The sequence below is a fragment of the Mya arenaria genome, chromosome 17 (assembly GCF_026914265.1).
Source record: "Mya arenaria isolate MELC-2E11 chromosome 17, ASM2691426v1".
Taxonomy (NCBI): Eukaryota; Metazoa; Mollusca; class Bivalvia; order Myida; family Myidae; genus Mya; species Mya arenaria.
Window position 1 is genome coordinate 33,085,076 of NC_069138.1, and position 14,937 is coordinate 33,100,012.

The following is a 14,937-nucleotide window of genomic DNA, read 5'->3' on the forward strand; positions in this document are numbered from 1 at the left end:
ACAGGTTATGGTAACACCAATCTGTATGCTGATGGGCTAGAAGAATATTGGAATTATGATGTGAGTGTCACAGCAAGAACTAATGTAGGTGGTGCTAAAACATCAGATACCACAACGAAATACAGGACACTGCCTTCAGGTTAGTGAACTATTTATGTCCTGTTTTAGTTTTTACATATCTAAAGCCTTTTGCACACCAGTTTTTGTAAAATTATTGCTAGATAGACCCCAATTAGTTCAACTAGAAAGTTGTTCGTAGTTAACAAATCAGCAAATATTTTAATATGTAAGTTACTCTTCAGCACAAGTTAACATGCATCCTGTTCTCCAATGAACAGTTCATACCCGATTATATATAATTGGCACCAAGGCCATCAAAATGAAACAACGAAAATATGTATATGTAAACTGTTTTGCCACTCGAGTAAGGAAAAACACGCATAGATGGTTCAGCCATTGCATAATTAATGTTACCAGTTTTTCAACAATTTTCAAATAAGGTATTGCCTTAGCCTTAATGTTGTTCTAGCAGTGTCGACGTCATTGTAATTCAAACTCTTTATTCTTTGTAAGTACTCAAAAATGATCAACTGTTAATTAGATAAACATATGCAAGGCCAACAACTCTGATTTCAATGACTGTATAAACAACAACCAGAGATGAGTGTTGGCTTTTGTGAACTGTTTTAAGGACAGAAACATCATTATAGATCATAAAACAACATATTTCAGCCCCTGGAGCAGTAACTGAGTTTGGAGCAGTTAAGGTTCAGCTGCGCACTGACAATTTCCACAAAATGACGATCCAATGGAAAGCTCCCTTGCTGTTGCAGCGGAACAGTGTGATAAAGGAATATGTGTTAAAACACAATGTTGGAAACATTACAGCAAGCTCAGAGGTAGGTTAAGATCACTTTAACAATAACGTAATAATATAACCTTAACTTTAAACACTTGACTTGTTTTGTTATATTGCTATTTTTGATGATTTAAGAATTCTAAAATAGTAATGAACATTATCCCAAAGAGCGATTTTTAAACTCTTGTAAATAAATGAAACATACAGGATAGAATTCTGCCCTGATGTTAATTGATAATACTATAAGTAAAATATGATACTTTCTTGTTTAAGGATGGTGAAGAGTTCAAGACAATGTCCTTCACGTCGGTTACTAGCGATGTCTTTTACAGTCAAGAGTTTGATGTGATACCTGAATCAACGTACCAGTTTGAGGTAAGAACGAGTGGCATAATAAAATGGCAGTCTACGCATCACCACCATAATGGTAATGATGCTTAATGTATGGGACCTACAACCATTCTGTCTCAGAGTTGTGTGCTTAAATGCAGATTGTTTTACACTTTTGGCTACATCGGAGTTTGTGGAGTGTACTTCTCCGAAAGATGAAGACATATCATTGTGATTCTTTAAGGAACACACTACCATCACAATGGGCTGTATTACTAGAGCTGCAACGATTCACTTATAGCTTGATTCGATTCGATTCTAATAACAAACATGATGATTCGATTGTTTTCGATTCAATTCATGTTTTCTTATTGTTAATATTTAATATGAAGTTGTATATTTAAAGGTAGTTAAATCCTTGCATTTATGAAAAATTAGGACAGTGTTTTATCAAGAACAAATTATAATTTACAAAGATTTCTGTTTACAAAGTTAAATAACAAAAACAAACTTTACATACTTCTTATAGAAACTGTTGAAAGTATTTGAATGAATAACAAAACATAACATGGTTTTCTTATTCATTTAAATCTTAACAACATATAGTTTCTGTTATTAATGTGTGGTGAATGTGCCCACATACTTGATTTTAGCTTTTTAGGAGCAGCTTTCAATGAGGGAGACGCAATATAGCTAGACTAGTAAGAATGTAACTCTATTATTGATTGGATGCCAGATTAATTATTAAACAATCAAATGCCGCGTAACAAACATCGACTTGTGTAGAATGCGGAAACAACGGGTCATTTTTGGAATGCAAGTTTAAAATGCGGATCCAATCAAATTTTGGGGTTTCTGTATCGAATTGGCGAATTTAAAACTGTTTTTTGATGCATCGGAGCGAATCATTGCACCTCTATGTTGTGCCTGGTATAAACAAATTATGGCGCATTGTCATATCATTTTTATTAAACCCGGGCAACTCTTCTTTTGAGTTATGAGCCTTGGACATCATTTTTACTCTTTGGCTTTAAAAGAAAATAACAATGACCTTCTTGCCATTAAGAATTTCTTTCCTCTATATAATCTTTATGTTTTTTTTATATTGATTCTTATTTCAATATTTGCCTGAGTCAATCCATAACATACGGGGTCAAGGGAGAATGCAGGTTTAAATATCACTTATGAGCTCTAGTTAAAATAAAATTTGACCTAATTACTACACATACAGGTGTATGCTGTGAACACTGAGAGTACAGATAATATGGGGGAGAAGACAGCGATTAAAGAAACAGCCCCAGCTGGATGTGAGTGGCTTACTTGTGATAACATTGTGTCTGATTTCATGTTTTGATTCCATCTTTTAATTTTATTCTGTTTTCAATCATTTACATTCATTTTGGTCATTTATACAAAAAGAACTTTGAATGTTACGTGATCTGAAAAGTATAAATTCGGTTTATGAATATTGAATTTCATGTTTTATTTATAAATTTCTTAATATCTTATACATAAAGCATCTTAGTAAAAACTTTTAACTTAGTAAAGCATTTTTTTTTGTAAGTTGAATTTAATGAAAACTCACGATGTTTTGACATCAAAGATCAGAAGAAAAGCAAAAAAGGTGAACATTATGAAGGCATCGGAATAAATTTGATGAACAATAGATCGAGGGTATGGAAGATATTCGTTGTTAAAAAATAAAAATAAATAGATCACTAACTAAAGTAGAACATACATACCAGTAAGCTTTGTGAATACAGCCAGAGAACGAATTTTATGTACCATATTATATTAGCGTTTTATGTCTTTGACTTTATTTTTGTAAACTAATTCATCTATTTTTGCGAAAATATTAAGTCAGAGTATTTTGATAGTCAGAGTATTTTGATATTATTGGTGTCGTCATCGTAGTCCAAAAATATTTACATTTAAAATACTCATATTGAGAATATACTTTTTGTATATACTGAGAAAATGAGTGGCCACCATTGAAGCATAAACCTAATCATCATAGAATTTCAGGGACCATTGTTAGGGCCCATGAGGATTGCCCTGACCTCATGACTGTATGATGGGCTTCAGAGTAAAAAATAAGGATTGAAGTGAAAATGAACTACCAAGTATTTAATGTAGTCAGTTTATATTATATTCTGCTATAAAAATTTTGATGATCATGAGAAGTAAAATATTGATTACAAACATGTATAATGAGCAACCTGAAGTATAAATCTCAGATCTTCGCGTACCATCTTGCTTAAACGCTCAACAAAGTTATATAAGGGTCTTGAATATTTACAACCAGCAACCGACTTTAAACGCATATAAGTGGAATGATGCTGCATTAAAATTGATTAAAATGATAATATTTCAAAAGTATACTAAGTGGTTTATGTCTGTTAATCAATTATTCTGAATAATTGTGGTAAGTATATTATTAGTGTAGCATTTTTCTAACCTTTGCTTGGAAATATATCTATATTCTTTTTCAGTCCCTGTCAGTATTGAAGAAGCTGACAAAACCTTACAGGTTGTGAAAGAAGGCTCGATAGACCAAACCTTCATAAGTCTTAATCTCGTGAGGGAGTTTTTCACTGAGGAAACAAATGGAAGAGTACAGAGGACAGCCTTGCTTGGGTGTAAAAGCAGTGCATGTCCGGAAAACTTTCTCGGTATCAATAATTTTGTCACTCTTGTTTTTTTAAAACATTTTAATACCTCCACTTCACATAACGAAGTTAGACAGGATCTTAGGCAAGAACCATAACTCTGACTTAAATAAGTAAAACCCCTTGTTCGACAAATAAAAAACAGGCCTCAATTTCTCGAAACTTCTTAAAGGCCCAGTTTAGGCCTTCTTTATGTGACTCCCTCACCCCCGCCCCCCCCCTAAAAAAAAAAGTGTATTTTTACACAACCTCTGTTAATTGATCTTAATCTTATTGCCTAATTGTTTTGGTTATTTTATAATTTAAATGGACCCTAAATAGCCCTGAGCCAATAAACGAATACACACGAAATTGGCCCCTACTGAGACACAGGAGATGCACAGCAGGGGATTAAACATTCCTTAAACTAGGCCTTTTAGCTTAACTAACTTAAGTAGCTTATTTCGATTAGCCATAATACATACTTAAATCGAATTTTGATAAATGAAAAATTATTGATTGTGATTATCATAAGATAATTCCGATATAAATAATAAAAAACTTAAGGAAGAAAATATTACAGGAATTATTGAAAAAACAAAAATGGTGAGCTTAGCTTAATCCTGTTATTAGGGACTTAAGAAGTTTCGACAAATTGGGGCCTAGATGAACTTTTGTGAACCCTGATAGGATTATTCTTGTTTGTTAAAGGGCCGCTAAAAGGATTGATGCCAAACGAAAATTAATTAAATTTTAATGCCTTATTATGCTTATTACTTTTTGACTTGAATGATTAAACCAAAATAAGGCGAATGATTTAGGTACAGATAGAAATATATTATTGCCTTTATCAATGATATTTATTGATAAGTAGCTACGTGGTCACAACTTCCCTAGTTAAAAAGCGCCAAAAGATCTAATATTACCTCAACACAAATCACATGATTTTATTGCTTTGACCATTAAAATCAAAGAATATAACTTAATAATGCATTAATTAGAAAAAGAGAGTTTAAATCAACTTATATTTGACTAGGAGTCAATTTATCATTTGTTAAACAATGTTGGTTATTATCAAAAGTTGTCAAATTCTGAATGAGCATTGTATATACTGGTATGTGGACAATTTCAGGCTACGCAGACACTCAAAAGAAGGTGGATGCTCTGGCAAACTGGCAAAAGGCTGCACAAAATGGCCTGTATAGGATCACCACAGCTGACTGGTTAGCAAAGAACAGTAAGAGGAATGTTATGTATATACTAAACTTTGTAAACTCTCAATGATATAGATACAGTTATCTGTACTGGATAGCTGGCAAAATGGTGCTCAAAACGGCGTGTACAGAATCACCAAAGCTGACTGGTTAACAAAGATCAGTAAGGGAATGTTATGTATTCTTGATATTGTATTCACGTGTATACACGTTGTAAAACACGTGATTGGTAGGGTAGGTAGAGTAATATAAACTGGATGACTGGGGGGAAAATCTTCACAGAATGGCTACCGGTACCCTCTGCATAGGTTCACCACAACACAGTAAGTAGGCTTGTTGTAAACTCCTGATTCATGTCTGTTTCATTGATAAAAATCAGGCCCTAGCATCATGAAAATACTGACAGTTTGACTCAACACAGTACATTATTAACAAAAGGTTTAATAGGGCAACGCGGTCAATTATTCGCCAATTTGCTTTAAAAATGATTGCAGTAATGATAATTTATGTACCTGTCAAAAGCAATATAAAAGGGGTCAACCGCCATAATTTAAATTTAGGATAGTATGGAGCTTTGTAACATACATTCTGTAGGGGGAATCTGATTAACGCATTGTTTTGAAAGGGCCGTAACTTATGTTGGTTAATCTCGTGGCACAATCCCCTTGCATTTTCGATTTTATAATGTTTGTTTCAAATATTGTGTTAAATTTCGCTTTGATATTCTCATTGTAATATTTGTTTCATTCAATAATATATAATTAAAATAAACTGCATTGCTATCACGGTTAGCTCAATAGTGTGACAGGTTGAAAATAAGTGCAATCATATTTTAAATGCCTGGTTACACACTTAAATCAGTCATTTTACAATTGTTATGAAAACAGCAGAATTCGTTATCTCGTGTATCAAGATTTATTTCCATTTTAAAAGCATTGTTTTTTTTATTAAAGATGTGATTTCCAGAGAGAAGGCGTCGAAGCGAGTACACAGAAGTTCCGTACACTGTGGGCATAGAGAATTGTAATGGTGTCACGGATAGCACATACTGTAACGGACCCCTCGAACCAGAGACAGAATATTTGTAGGTTCATTTTAGATGGTTGAGAAATGATTAATATGTAAGGCCATACAATCTATAATCATTATTTCGACCAGTGACTACCTTCAAACAATAAATATATACATCAGCATTATTTTTGCACTATCCAGATCATGGTTTGCAGTTTATGCATTGGTGGTATGTCTGTTTTGTTTTGTATATCGTGAGTGTCTCATTAAGTGATTTGGGACCTTTAAACAGTGTTATCATATTTAGGGGGGCTACAAAACTTGTCTCTGTAACTTTAATTGGATGCAATGTGTGTCAAACAATGATAGTACTTCTGTTTTTAAGAGACATAAGACGACAAAATTGTGATAGCTTTAATTAGAAATATATCAGTCATCAAGTTGTGCAAAAACTTTGGCCATAACTCAAATCGAAAAATGAAAAGGAATAATTTATATTGATTTCTTGTTAGTAAATCTGTGGTTATCTTGCAATCATTACATATAAATCTGTTTTTGCTATTAAGGTAATGATGGTCTGCTGTATCAGCCTTGGATTAAACGTGTTATGCCAGAGACAGGCTTTCAAGCGGGCCCTTCTTTTCCTACTTTTCCCTTCTTTTTTGCTAGGATCCTACTTTTCCCTACTTTTTCTTGAAAAGGCCCTACTATCTCTACTTTTTTTGTGAAAATAGTTTGAAATATAAGAGAAATGTTTTAACGAAATACATTGTTTGAAAAAAATAATTGAATCTTTATTTTAATAAGAAGACATGTATAGCATTTTTGTTGGATTAGTTTGATGCAGTAGGTCTCCAGTGCTGTAAGAGGGGTTCTATGATGAGAATGAGTGGTGCATGTTGACAAGTCAGAGACACCAATTCTAGGTTCATCTCCTCATCCTGGGGCTGAATCCCTCTTGAACCACTGGTTTCTAAACAAAGATAACTACATATACATCACAATTGATAAAAAGGTTAAGTAGTCATTCATTTGCATCCAAAAAGGTACGTAAAGAGCCCTACTATTCCTACTTCTTGGTCTTAATATCCCTTTTTAACCATTCTGTTTTCTTTTTGAATCCTCCTTCTTTTATCCCTATTTTTTTGTTATTGGTCGCACGAAAGCTTGCAGAGACAACCTGCATAAATACAGCAATGTCCATTACTCTGGTTTCAATGATTATTAAGATATGCCTCTTGTTTTAATGGCAGGAAAAATACCGTAGAGAACTGTATACTCATGTTGGCATTTATTTTCTTGCAGATTTGTTGCGGTGGTCTGTACCAGCACAGGATGTACGGTCAGCAAAAAGTATGGGCCTTACATCACAGAGGCAGGTTAGTGGTATTAACAGATGCAGTATTGTTTTATACTGATCGTTAGCTTAATTATGATTAGGGAAAGCCCTGGGTAGGAACTCGATTTGCGGGCCATTGCAACAGTTTACTGTAGTTTGGTTTGAGGCGGACACCTACACCAGGAGACTACCTTAAGCTCATATAAATTTAATGTGAAATACAAGTTATAACGTGCATGTATATGTACGTTGGAGGGAATGTTTCGTTTAAATCAGTAGTTCAAATCTAAGAAAATAATGTGATTTTCAACTCCCGTGTGTGCAAAAGTTTTGAGAGTCACAAAATTTACAGAATAGTTTATTTCTTTAGATATGCAATCATTGAATAACGTTGAATGACTGAATATTTTACTATTAAAATAAAATAAAATAAAATGAAAACTAAATAAATGGGGGAAACATTGTTTTTGCCCTGTCCATCAGTCCATAAGCACTTCTATGTGCTCAATAACTGGGAAAAGTTGTATCAAGGTACATGACCAGTACATGACCCCTGTTGATGTTGAGATCAGTAGGTCTTATTTCAAAGTTGAAGTGACCTTCAGTGAAAAATGATATGTTGGCGGTGACCTAAAGCTGAAATAAGTTTCCCCTCAATAACTTAAGAACACTTATGGACAGGGACTTCATACTTGGTATGCCAGTTGGTCATGACTAGTTGATGACTCCTTGATTGATTTTGGTATCGGTAGGTCAAAAAGTCAAAAACAATTTCCCATTGAATAACTAAATAACGCTTGCACCAAGGAACTAAATACTTAGAACCCCAGTAGGCCATGAAGTTTATGACCACTTTTGAATTTGGGATCAGACGTTTAAAAGTCAAGGTCCCGGTGACCTTGAGGTGAAAAAAAAAACGGATTCCACTCAATATCTAAATATCGCTTGCTCCCAGAAACTTCATACTTCATATACCAATTGGTCATGATTAGTAGATTACCCCTATTGATTTGGGGATCGGTAGGTCAAAGGTCAAGGTAGAAGTGACCTTGAGAGGAATATTTTTTTCCAAAAATAACTAAAAAACACTTGCTCCTAGGAACTTCATACTTAGTATGACTAGTAGATGACCCCTATTTGTTTTAAGACCAGTAGGTCAAAGATCAAGGTAGCTCGTATGACTAGTAAGTGAACTACATTGGTTTTTAAATCATTAAATCAAGGGTGCACGTAGCGGTGACCTTATGGTGAACATACGGTTTCTGCTTAATGGCTAAAGACTGCCTGCACCTTCATACTAGGTATTCCAGTTTGTCATGACTAGTTGATATTGGGATCATTAGGTCAACGACCAAAGTTGTGGTTTAGGTTGTAGTGACTGTAAGGTAAAAAATGGTTTCCACTCAATAACTAAAGAATACTGGCTTCCAGGAACGTCATAGTTGTATGCCAGTTGGTCACGTTGTAAATGATCCCTGATTTTCAGGCCAGTAAGTCAAAGATCAAGGTGACCTTGAGGTAAAACACCAGTTTCCGCTGAATAACTTGGGCCCTTAAACTTCATACTAGGTTTGCTTGTTGGTTTTGATTAATAGATGCCCCCTATTGATTTTGAGGTCAGTAAGTCAGGGTCAAAGTGACCTTCAGGTGAAAAACAATTTGTTGGTCACCAAATTGTAAGTCACACTTATTTCTGCTCAATAACCCAGGAACTTCATTCGTGAACCTATGAACTTAATATATGGTATGCAGTTTGGTCATGTCCAGTGAATGAGTTCTTTGTTCGTTCCTCTCCTGTCCAAAAATACAAACTTCATGTTTATCATTTCTTACCTACGACCACACAAAAGGGGTGACAAGCGCCTTTTTAAAAAAGCAATATTTTTTTTTATTGTCTGTTTTAGGGTTAACTGTAATAAGTTACACTTACATGAAATCACTGAGTCGTTTTTTTAAGTTGACTGTAATATGTTTATGGATGAGTTCCCTTGTCTGTTTCAGTTCCTCCGCCTATTGGCATGATAGTGGGGATAGTGGTTGGGGTTGTTGCAGCCCTGGTAGTGGTTGTCATTGTAGTATTATTCCTTCGTCGAAGAAGTAGGAACAAGGCTCCACCGATGTAAGTTACCATTGGTTTTTAAGGTAGTCTCTTTTCGAAGAAAAATTTCAATTTGTTGTGATTGCCTTGTCGTTGTTTATGTCATATTCTTCATCATAGCCAAATAAAATCCAGGCTTAATCTTCTTAGAGGTATTTAAAAGAATCTTGATACACATGTTTGTCTGAGACATTGAGCTGATTTTCAGCAAGGTCTATAAATCTGGCTTTAATAGTTATGAAGTTATGCCACTTGTTTAACTGACAGAACAACAACAGACACTCGTTGGCATTCATTGAGCAACGCCTTGGTTGTTTTCAAAGAAAACAGTCGAGGTTTCATCATAGCCTTGGTATTGTAATCTTTGCCGCATGGGTGTAATGCAAAAGGTGTCACGTAACGCCAACGCTCACTTAACTTTCGTGATAGTTCGTTCAGTAACCAACCAACAACTGTTCAAGTGTTCTAAGTCTTTATTGTTCAACGTTCTTTCTAAGTATAATAATCAGTATATAATACAGCATGACATTTAAGGTAATCCCACATCCTAACTGCCGTCCATTAAAGGACCCAAGGCCGCGTTGCTTGCCTGGCCTAAGCCAACTGTAACTCTCCTTTTACATCCAAAATCATTTCTCTTATACTAATTTGTGGTCTGAATATGACAGCTTTACAACCCAAGGAATACACGTTTTTGTAATTAACATGACCATTTTGTACATTTGTACCAAGTCGGCTGTCAACCATTTTCATATTCAAATGTCAATCAAATATGCCCTACATTACTAAACATACAGTATGTAGACACATATCCATTTAATTAAATCTTAATTATATCTTAAATATAACGTATTACGTCACATTCTATTCTGTTACGTGACATTCGTCCTTTTTTTATCAAGATTTTTAAGAAAATCTTTGCGTCAACCCCAAACAATGGTTATAATTGAATAGATAAATAAAATCGTAAGTAAATATGTTTCTCAACCCCAAACAGGTAAATAATAAAAAAATAAAAAAGTAATTCCGACAAAAAAAAGATACGCAAAAGAAAATCTGTGCCTAAATCCCAAACAATGATGATCAAGTTGTATTTTCGACGAAAAATACGCAAAAGAAAATCTGTGCCTAAATCCCAAACAATGCTATCAAATTGTATAGATACGTATAGATACCGTCCCTTTTTAATGCAAGATTTTCTTTTCGTAAGCAATAGAAAGTAAACTGACACGTTATTTGTCAAAATGTCTGACATAATATAGACTAATTGGTAATTAGCCCTCAGGTAATTAATAAACATAGTTAACAATTAGAAAATAACACTGCAGATTGAGTACAAGTAATTAACACTGACAGAACTGTTGTCAAATTTGGTATTTAGTCAATGTTTTATGTAGCACTGCTTTTCATGTTATCATTCTGAAGACAGGGAATCATCGTTGTTGTTGTTACTGCTGCCTTGTTGTTGTAGATGTAGAGTTTATAGCCAAGGGGTTGTTTGATTGTAGAATGTCCCCACCGACTCGAAATGTTCTGCCATTATACGACTGCTAATTCTTGAAGTGTACTTAGATATATGTGTGCAAGTGTCCATGTTATTGAAGATGCTAACGATCTCAAGTTGGTGTTGTCCATCACACAGGAATCATCACGGTCCTAAAGACTTGATCATGTGACGTCAAGCCGAGCACAGGTCATACGAGAATGTGTGCTTAGCTCCTCTGGATATTCCGAAGTGTAACCAATTGGTTAGCACATCACATACGCAATACCAGAATATAGTTCGATCCTTTATGAAACACCGATGACCACTTAACACGATATCGCCACTAGGTATATTATCTCGATATCCGCTGAAGAAGTATGTTGACATTGACTGTTCGTATCACGTGACATATTACCTGTACTTTTACCTTTCATTGACATAGGTGTTGCTATTACCATGAAATTTGTGTTGATATTTTCAAGCAGGCTTATATTTTGAAAGTGGCCCCATTTATAATTAATTACTGTATCTGTGCGTAAGTATTCGTATGTTTGATTTAATGAATGTTTGACCTAATTTTTTTTTTTTTTGTAAAACGTTTTGTTTTTATGAACAGCATTTTATTTTATTAAGAACCTTTTTATGCAATATTTTACGAAGCTTATATGTTAGCTCATAAGTAGTCCATTATTTTAAGAAAACTAATACATAAGTGATTCAATTAATTTATTAAATAACTCACATCCTAATGTGACTTCACAGGAGTCCAACAATTTTGTTGAAATTCAATATCTTGAACGTATCATCTCCAATCACTTTTAAGAAACCTGGTCTTTCTTGACCACTATCTTTGTTTATCTTTGTACAACTTTGTACATCTTCACAGTTATAAGAAAGCTAAACTCTAGCTTAACATGTTACCATCATGCTTATCATCTGATAACTTACAACTTTATAATTGATTCATTAGTTTTACCAAACTAATCTGTGAGTTACTTAAATAATTTAATTAGATTACTTACTACCTAACAAACAATTTAATTAGTGATTTCGAAATTGAAAATTACTTGCCGTATTCAGGCGATACACTTATATAATGACATCTAAGAAATTACTTTTCGTTTTGCACGCTTTCTCTCTCAGACCTTACTATGATCCAAACAATGATTTATTTATATGATTTTTACAACTTTAAAACCATCACCAATTTACTCAAAATTATATAAAATGATATATTGACAAAATACTACAATTATTTACAAGACTATAAACTTACTTAATTTTAATGATTTCTTATCATTAATGTCAAGTTAATTACAGGTAACATTGCATTCATTTACCTATCTGATGTGTTTGACAATTATTTACAGTTACATGACAACTGAAGTAATGAAACCTGCCATTTGTCTCCTTCTTCGACATAAAAAATATTTCATTTTGTATTATCTTCAGTGTTTGCACTAGACCCTGAGTATAAGTCATTATTTTTTTTTGTATTTATGCAACTTTCATTAATGTTAGACCTGCTAAATAAGTTTACTCAAATTCTTTTAATTACATTTCTTTCCATGTTAATTATTCAATTAATGTCCTTAAATGACTTAGTTTTCTTTTTCATCTAGTTATTCAATAATGTACTTAAATGATTCTTCGTTTGCATTTAACAACGTTTTTTTCACACCTGTTTTACTTTTTTTATCGAATTTCTCAATATTTTTATCTTTGTTACCTTAAATACTCATTCTTTAGTTTATTCTTATTTAAATCAAATGGTTTTATTGTACTTAATAATGTGGAACGTTGTTAAGTCAGAAATTAGATTACTTAGGGGTTCTTTCAAAATAACAGCTTTGCTCTGATTGCATTTATTATCCAAAACTTTAAAATTTTGCCCTGTTAAATATCCCAAAATTATAGCAACACATGTCATATCTAGGCAAGAAATACAAAGTAATAAAACGTCACTAACTTTTGTCCCGTGGCCTGTTCGCGCTGCAATGTCCATAGTCACTCGAACCGCAGTTGTCATCATGTACCTTTTTCTTCTTCATTTGAAATGTGATCCAATAGTTGTAAGTACTCCCCCGTTGTGTTCCACGTCAACCCTGTTCTTGAATATCCTGGTCACGGCACCAAACTTTTACGTGTCACGTAACGCCAACGCTCACTTAACTTTCGTGATAGTTCGTTCAGTAACCAACCAACAACTGTTCAAGTGTTCTAAGTCTTTATTGTTCAACGTTCTTTCTAAGTATAATAATCAGTATATAATACAGCATGACATTTAAGGTAATCCCACATCCTAACTGCCGTCCATTAAAGGACCCAAGGCCGCGTTGCTTGCCTGGCCTAAGCCAACTGTAACTCTCCTTTTACATCCAAAATCATTTCTCTTATACTAATTTGTGGTCTGAATATGACAGCTTTACAACCCAAGGAATACACGTTTTTGTAATTAACATGACCATTTTGTACATTTGTACCAGGTCGGCTGTCAACCATTTTCATATTCAAATGTCAATCAAATATGCCCTACATTACTAAACATACAGTATGTAGACACATATCCATTTAATTAAATCTTAATTATATCTTAAATATAACGTATTACGTCACATTCTATTCTGTTACGTGACAAAGGTTTAATATTTGCTCTTATCTATTAACTGTTAAAAGACATATTTTCCAAACTGGTGCATTTTTAGCTATTACCTTAATGCACAATGAAGTTTATTTGTCAAATAATGCAACTGAGTGGTCAACACTTTATTTTGACCAATGAGAAGGCAGTATTGTTTTAGTTTTCTATTACATTTATTTCAATAATTCAGCCAGTTTTGATTTAAAGCATGTGAATCGATAAGTATAAGCATTGGCTGACCCATATAGTAAGTAGTTTACATGCAAGACTACCAAAAACGTTAAAAGTTTTAACTTGTCCATTCAAATGTAGCGTGATAATAGTGAGGTTAACCTGATTTTGTGAATGACAAGTACCAGTGATACAAGGTGCATGTCTGATATCGGGTTTACTCAGTGATACAGGATGCTTGTCCGATACCGGGTTTACTCAGTGATACAGGGTGCTTGTACGATATCGGGTATACTCAGTGATACAGGGCGCATGTCCGATATCGTGTATACTCAGTGATACAAGGTGCATGTCTGATATCGGGTATACTCAGTGATACAGGGCGCATGTCCGATATCGTGTATACTCAGTGATACAGGGCGCATGTCCGATATCGGGTATACTCAGTGATACAAGGTGCATGTCTGATATCGGGTTTACTCAGTGATACAGGATGCTTGTCCGATACCGGGTATACTCAGTGATACAGGGCGCTTGTCCGATATCTGGTATACTAAGTGATTCAGTCCTTTAAAATTAATGAAAAAATAATAACCTGGAGAATAGCTTAAATTGATGACTATTAAGTCCATGTTTAATTATTTTTAAATAATTAAACTCATGTTAATATGTAAATAAATTGTAGCTTTTTTATCTTGTATTTTGTCAGCAATGTAACCTAATTTGTGCATTTATCCATTCTATATGACGGTCCTTTCTTATTTTCGTTAAATGGATTCAGGCTTATAAATAGCTTAATATGACATTAAAACAGCAAAGTGATTATATAAATAAGTAACACATTGAACACAATCAAATCAACGTGGAGTTAGGCCTAAAGTTAGGTCTAAAGTAAATTTAATGTTTTTCTGCTTTTAACTTCACATGTCAATTGTTGCAAATTAAGGATATTTTATTAAATAATTTGTATGTGGTTCCAATTTTTCCAAAATAAGAAAAAAAAGAAAAATGATTATTTTGTATTGTCCTATTATTAATTCAAAACCATGGCCATCAATAATATTTTTTTATTTTAAATGAAAAACAAATTCATAAGTTGAACTTTTTTTTTAACTAGTTTATTAAGTAACAAAATTCTGA

The 14,937-nt window shown here is 33.6% G+C and overlaps 1 protein-coding gene across 1 annotated transcript in view; it reads left to right on the forward strand.

Annotated features, from left to right (window-relative positions):
- The window catches only part of LOC128223398 (tyrosine-protein phosphatase 10D-like), a 43,332-nt gene that overhangs the window by 11,403 nt on the left and 16,992 nt on the right, over positions 1–14,937 (forward strand). Inside the window, exons 9-17 of the mRNA XM_052932678.1 lie at positions 5–139; positions 733–899; positions 1,133–1,234; positions 2,421–2,496; positions 3,682–3,861; positions 4,970–5,074; positions 6,018–6,135; positions 7,368–7,441; positions 9,403–9,520. Coding sequence (XP_052788638.1) covers positions 5–139; positions 733–899; positions 1,133–1,234; positions 2,421–2,496; positions 3,682–3,861; positions 4,970–5,074; positions 6,018–6,135; positions 7,368–7,441; positions 9,403–9,520 — 1,075 coding nt within the window. The remainder of the gene's footprint in view (positions 1–4; positions 140–732; positions 900–1,132; positions 1,235–2,420; positions 2,497–3,681; positions 3,862–4,969; positions 5,075–6,017; positions 6,136–7,367; positions 7,442–9,402; positions 9,521–14,937) is intronic.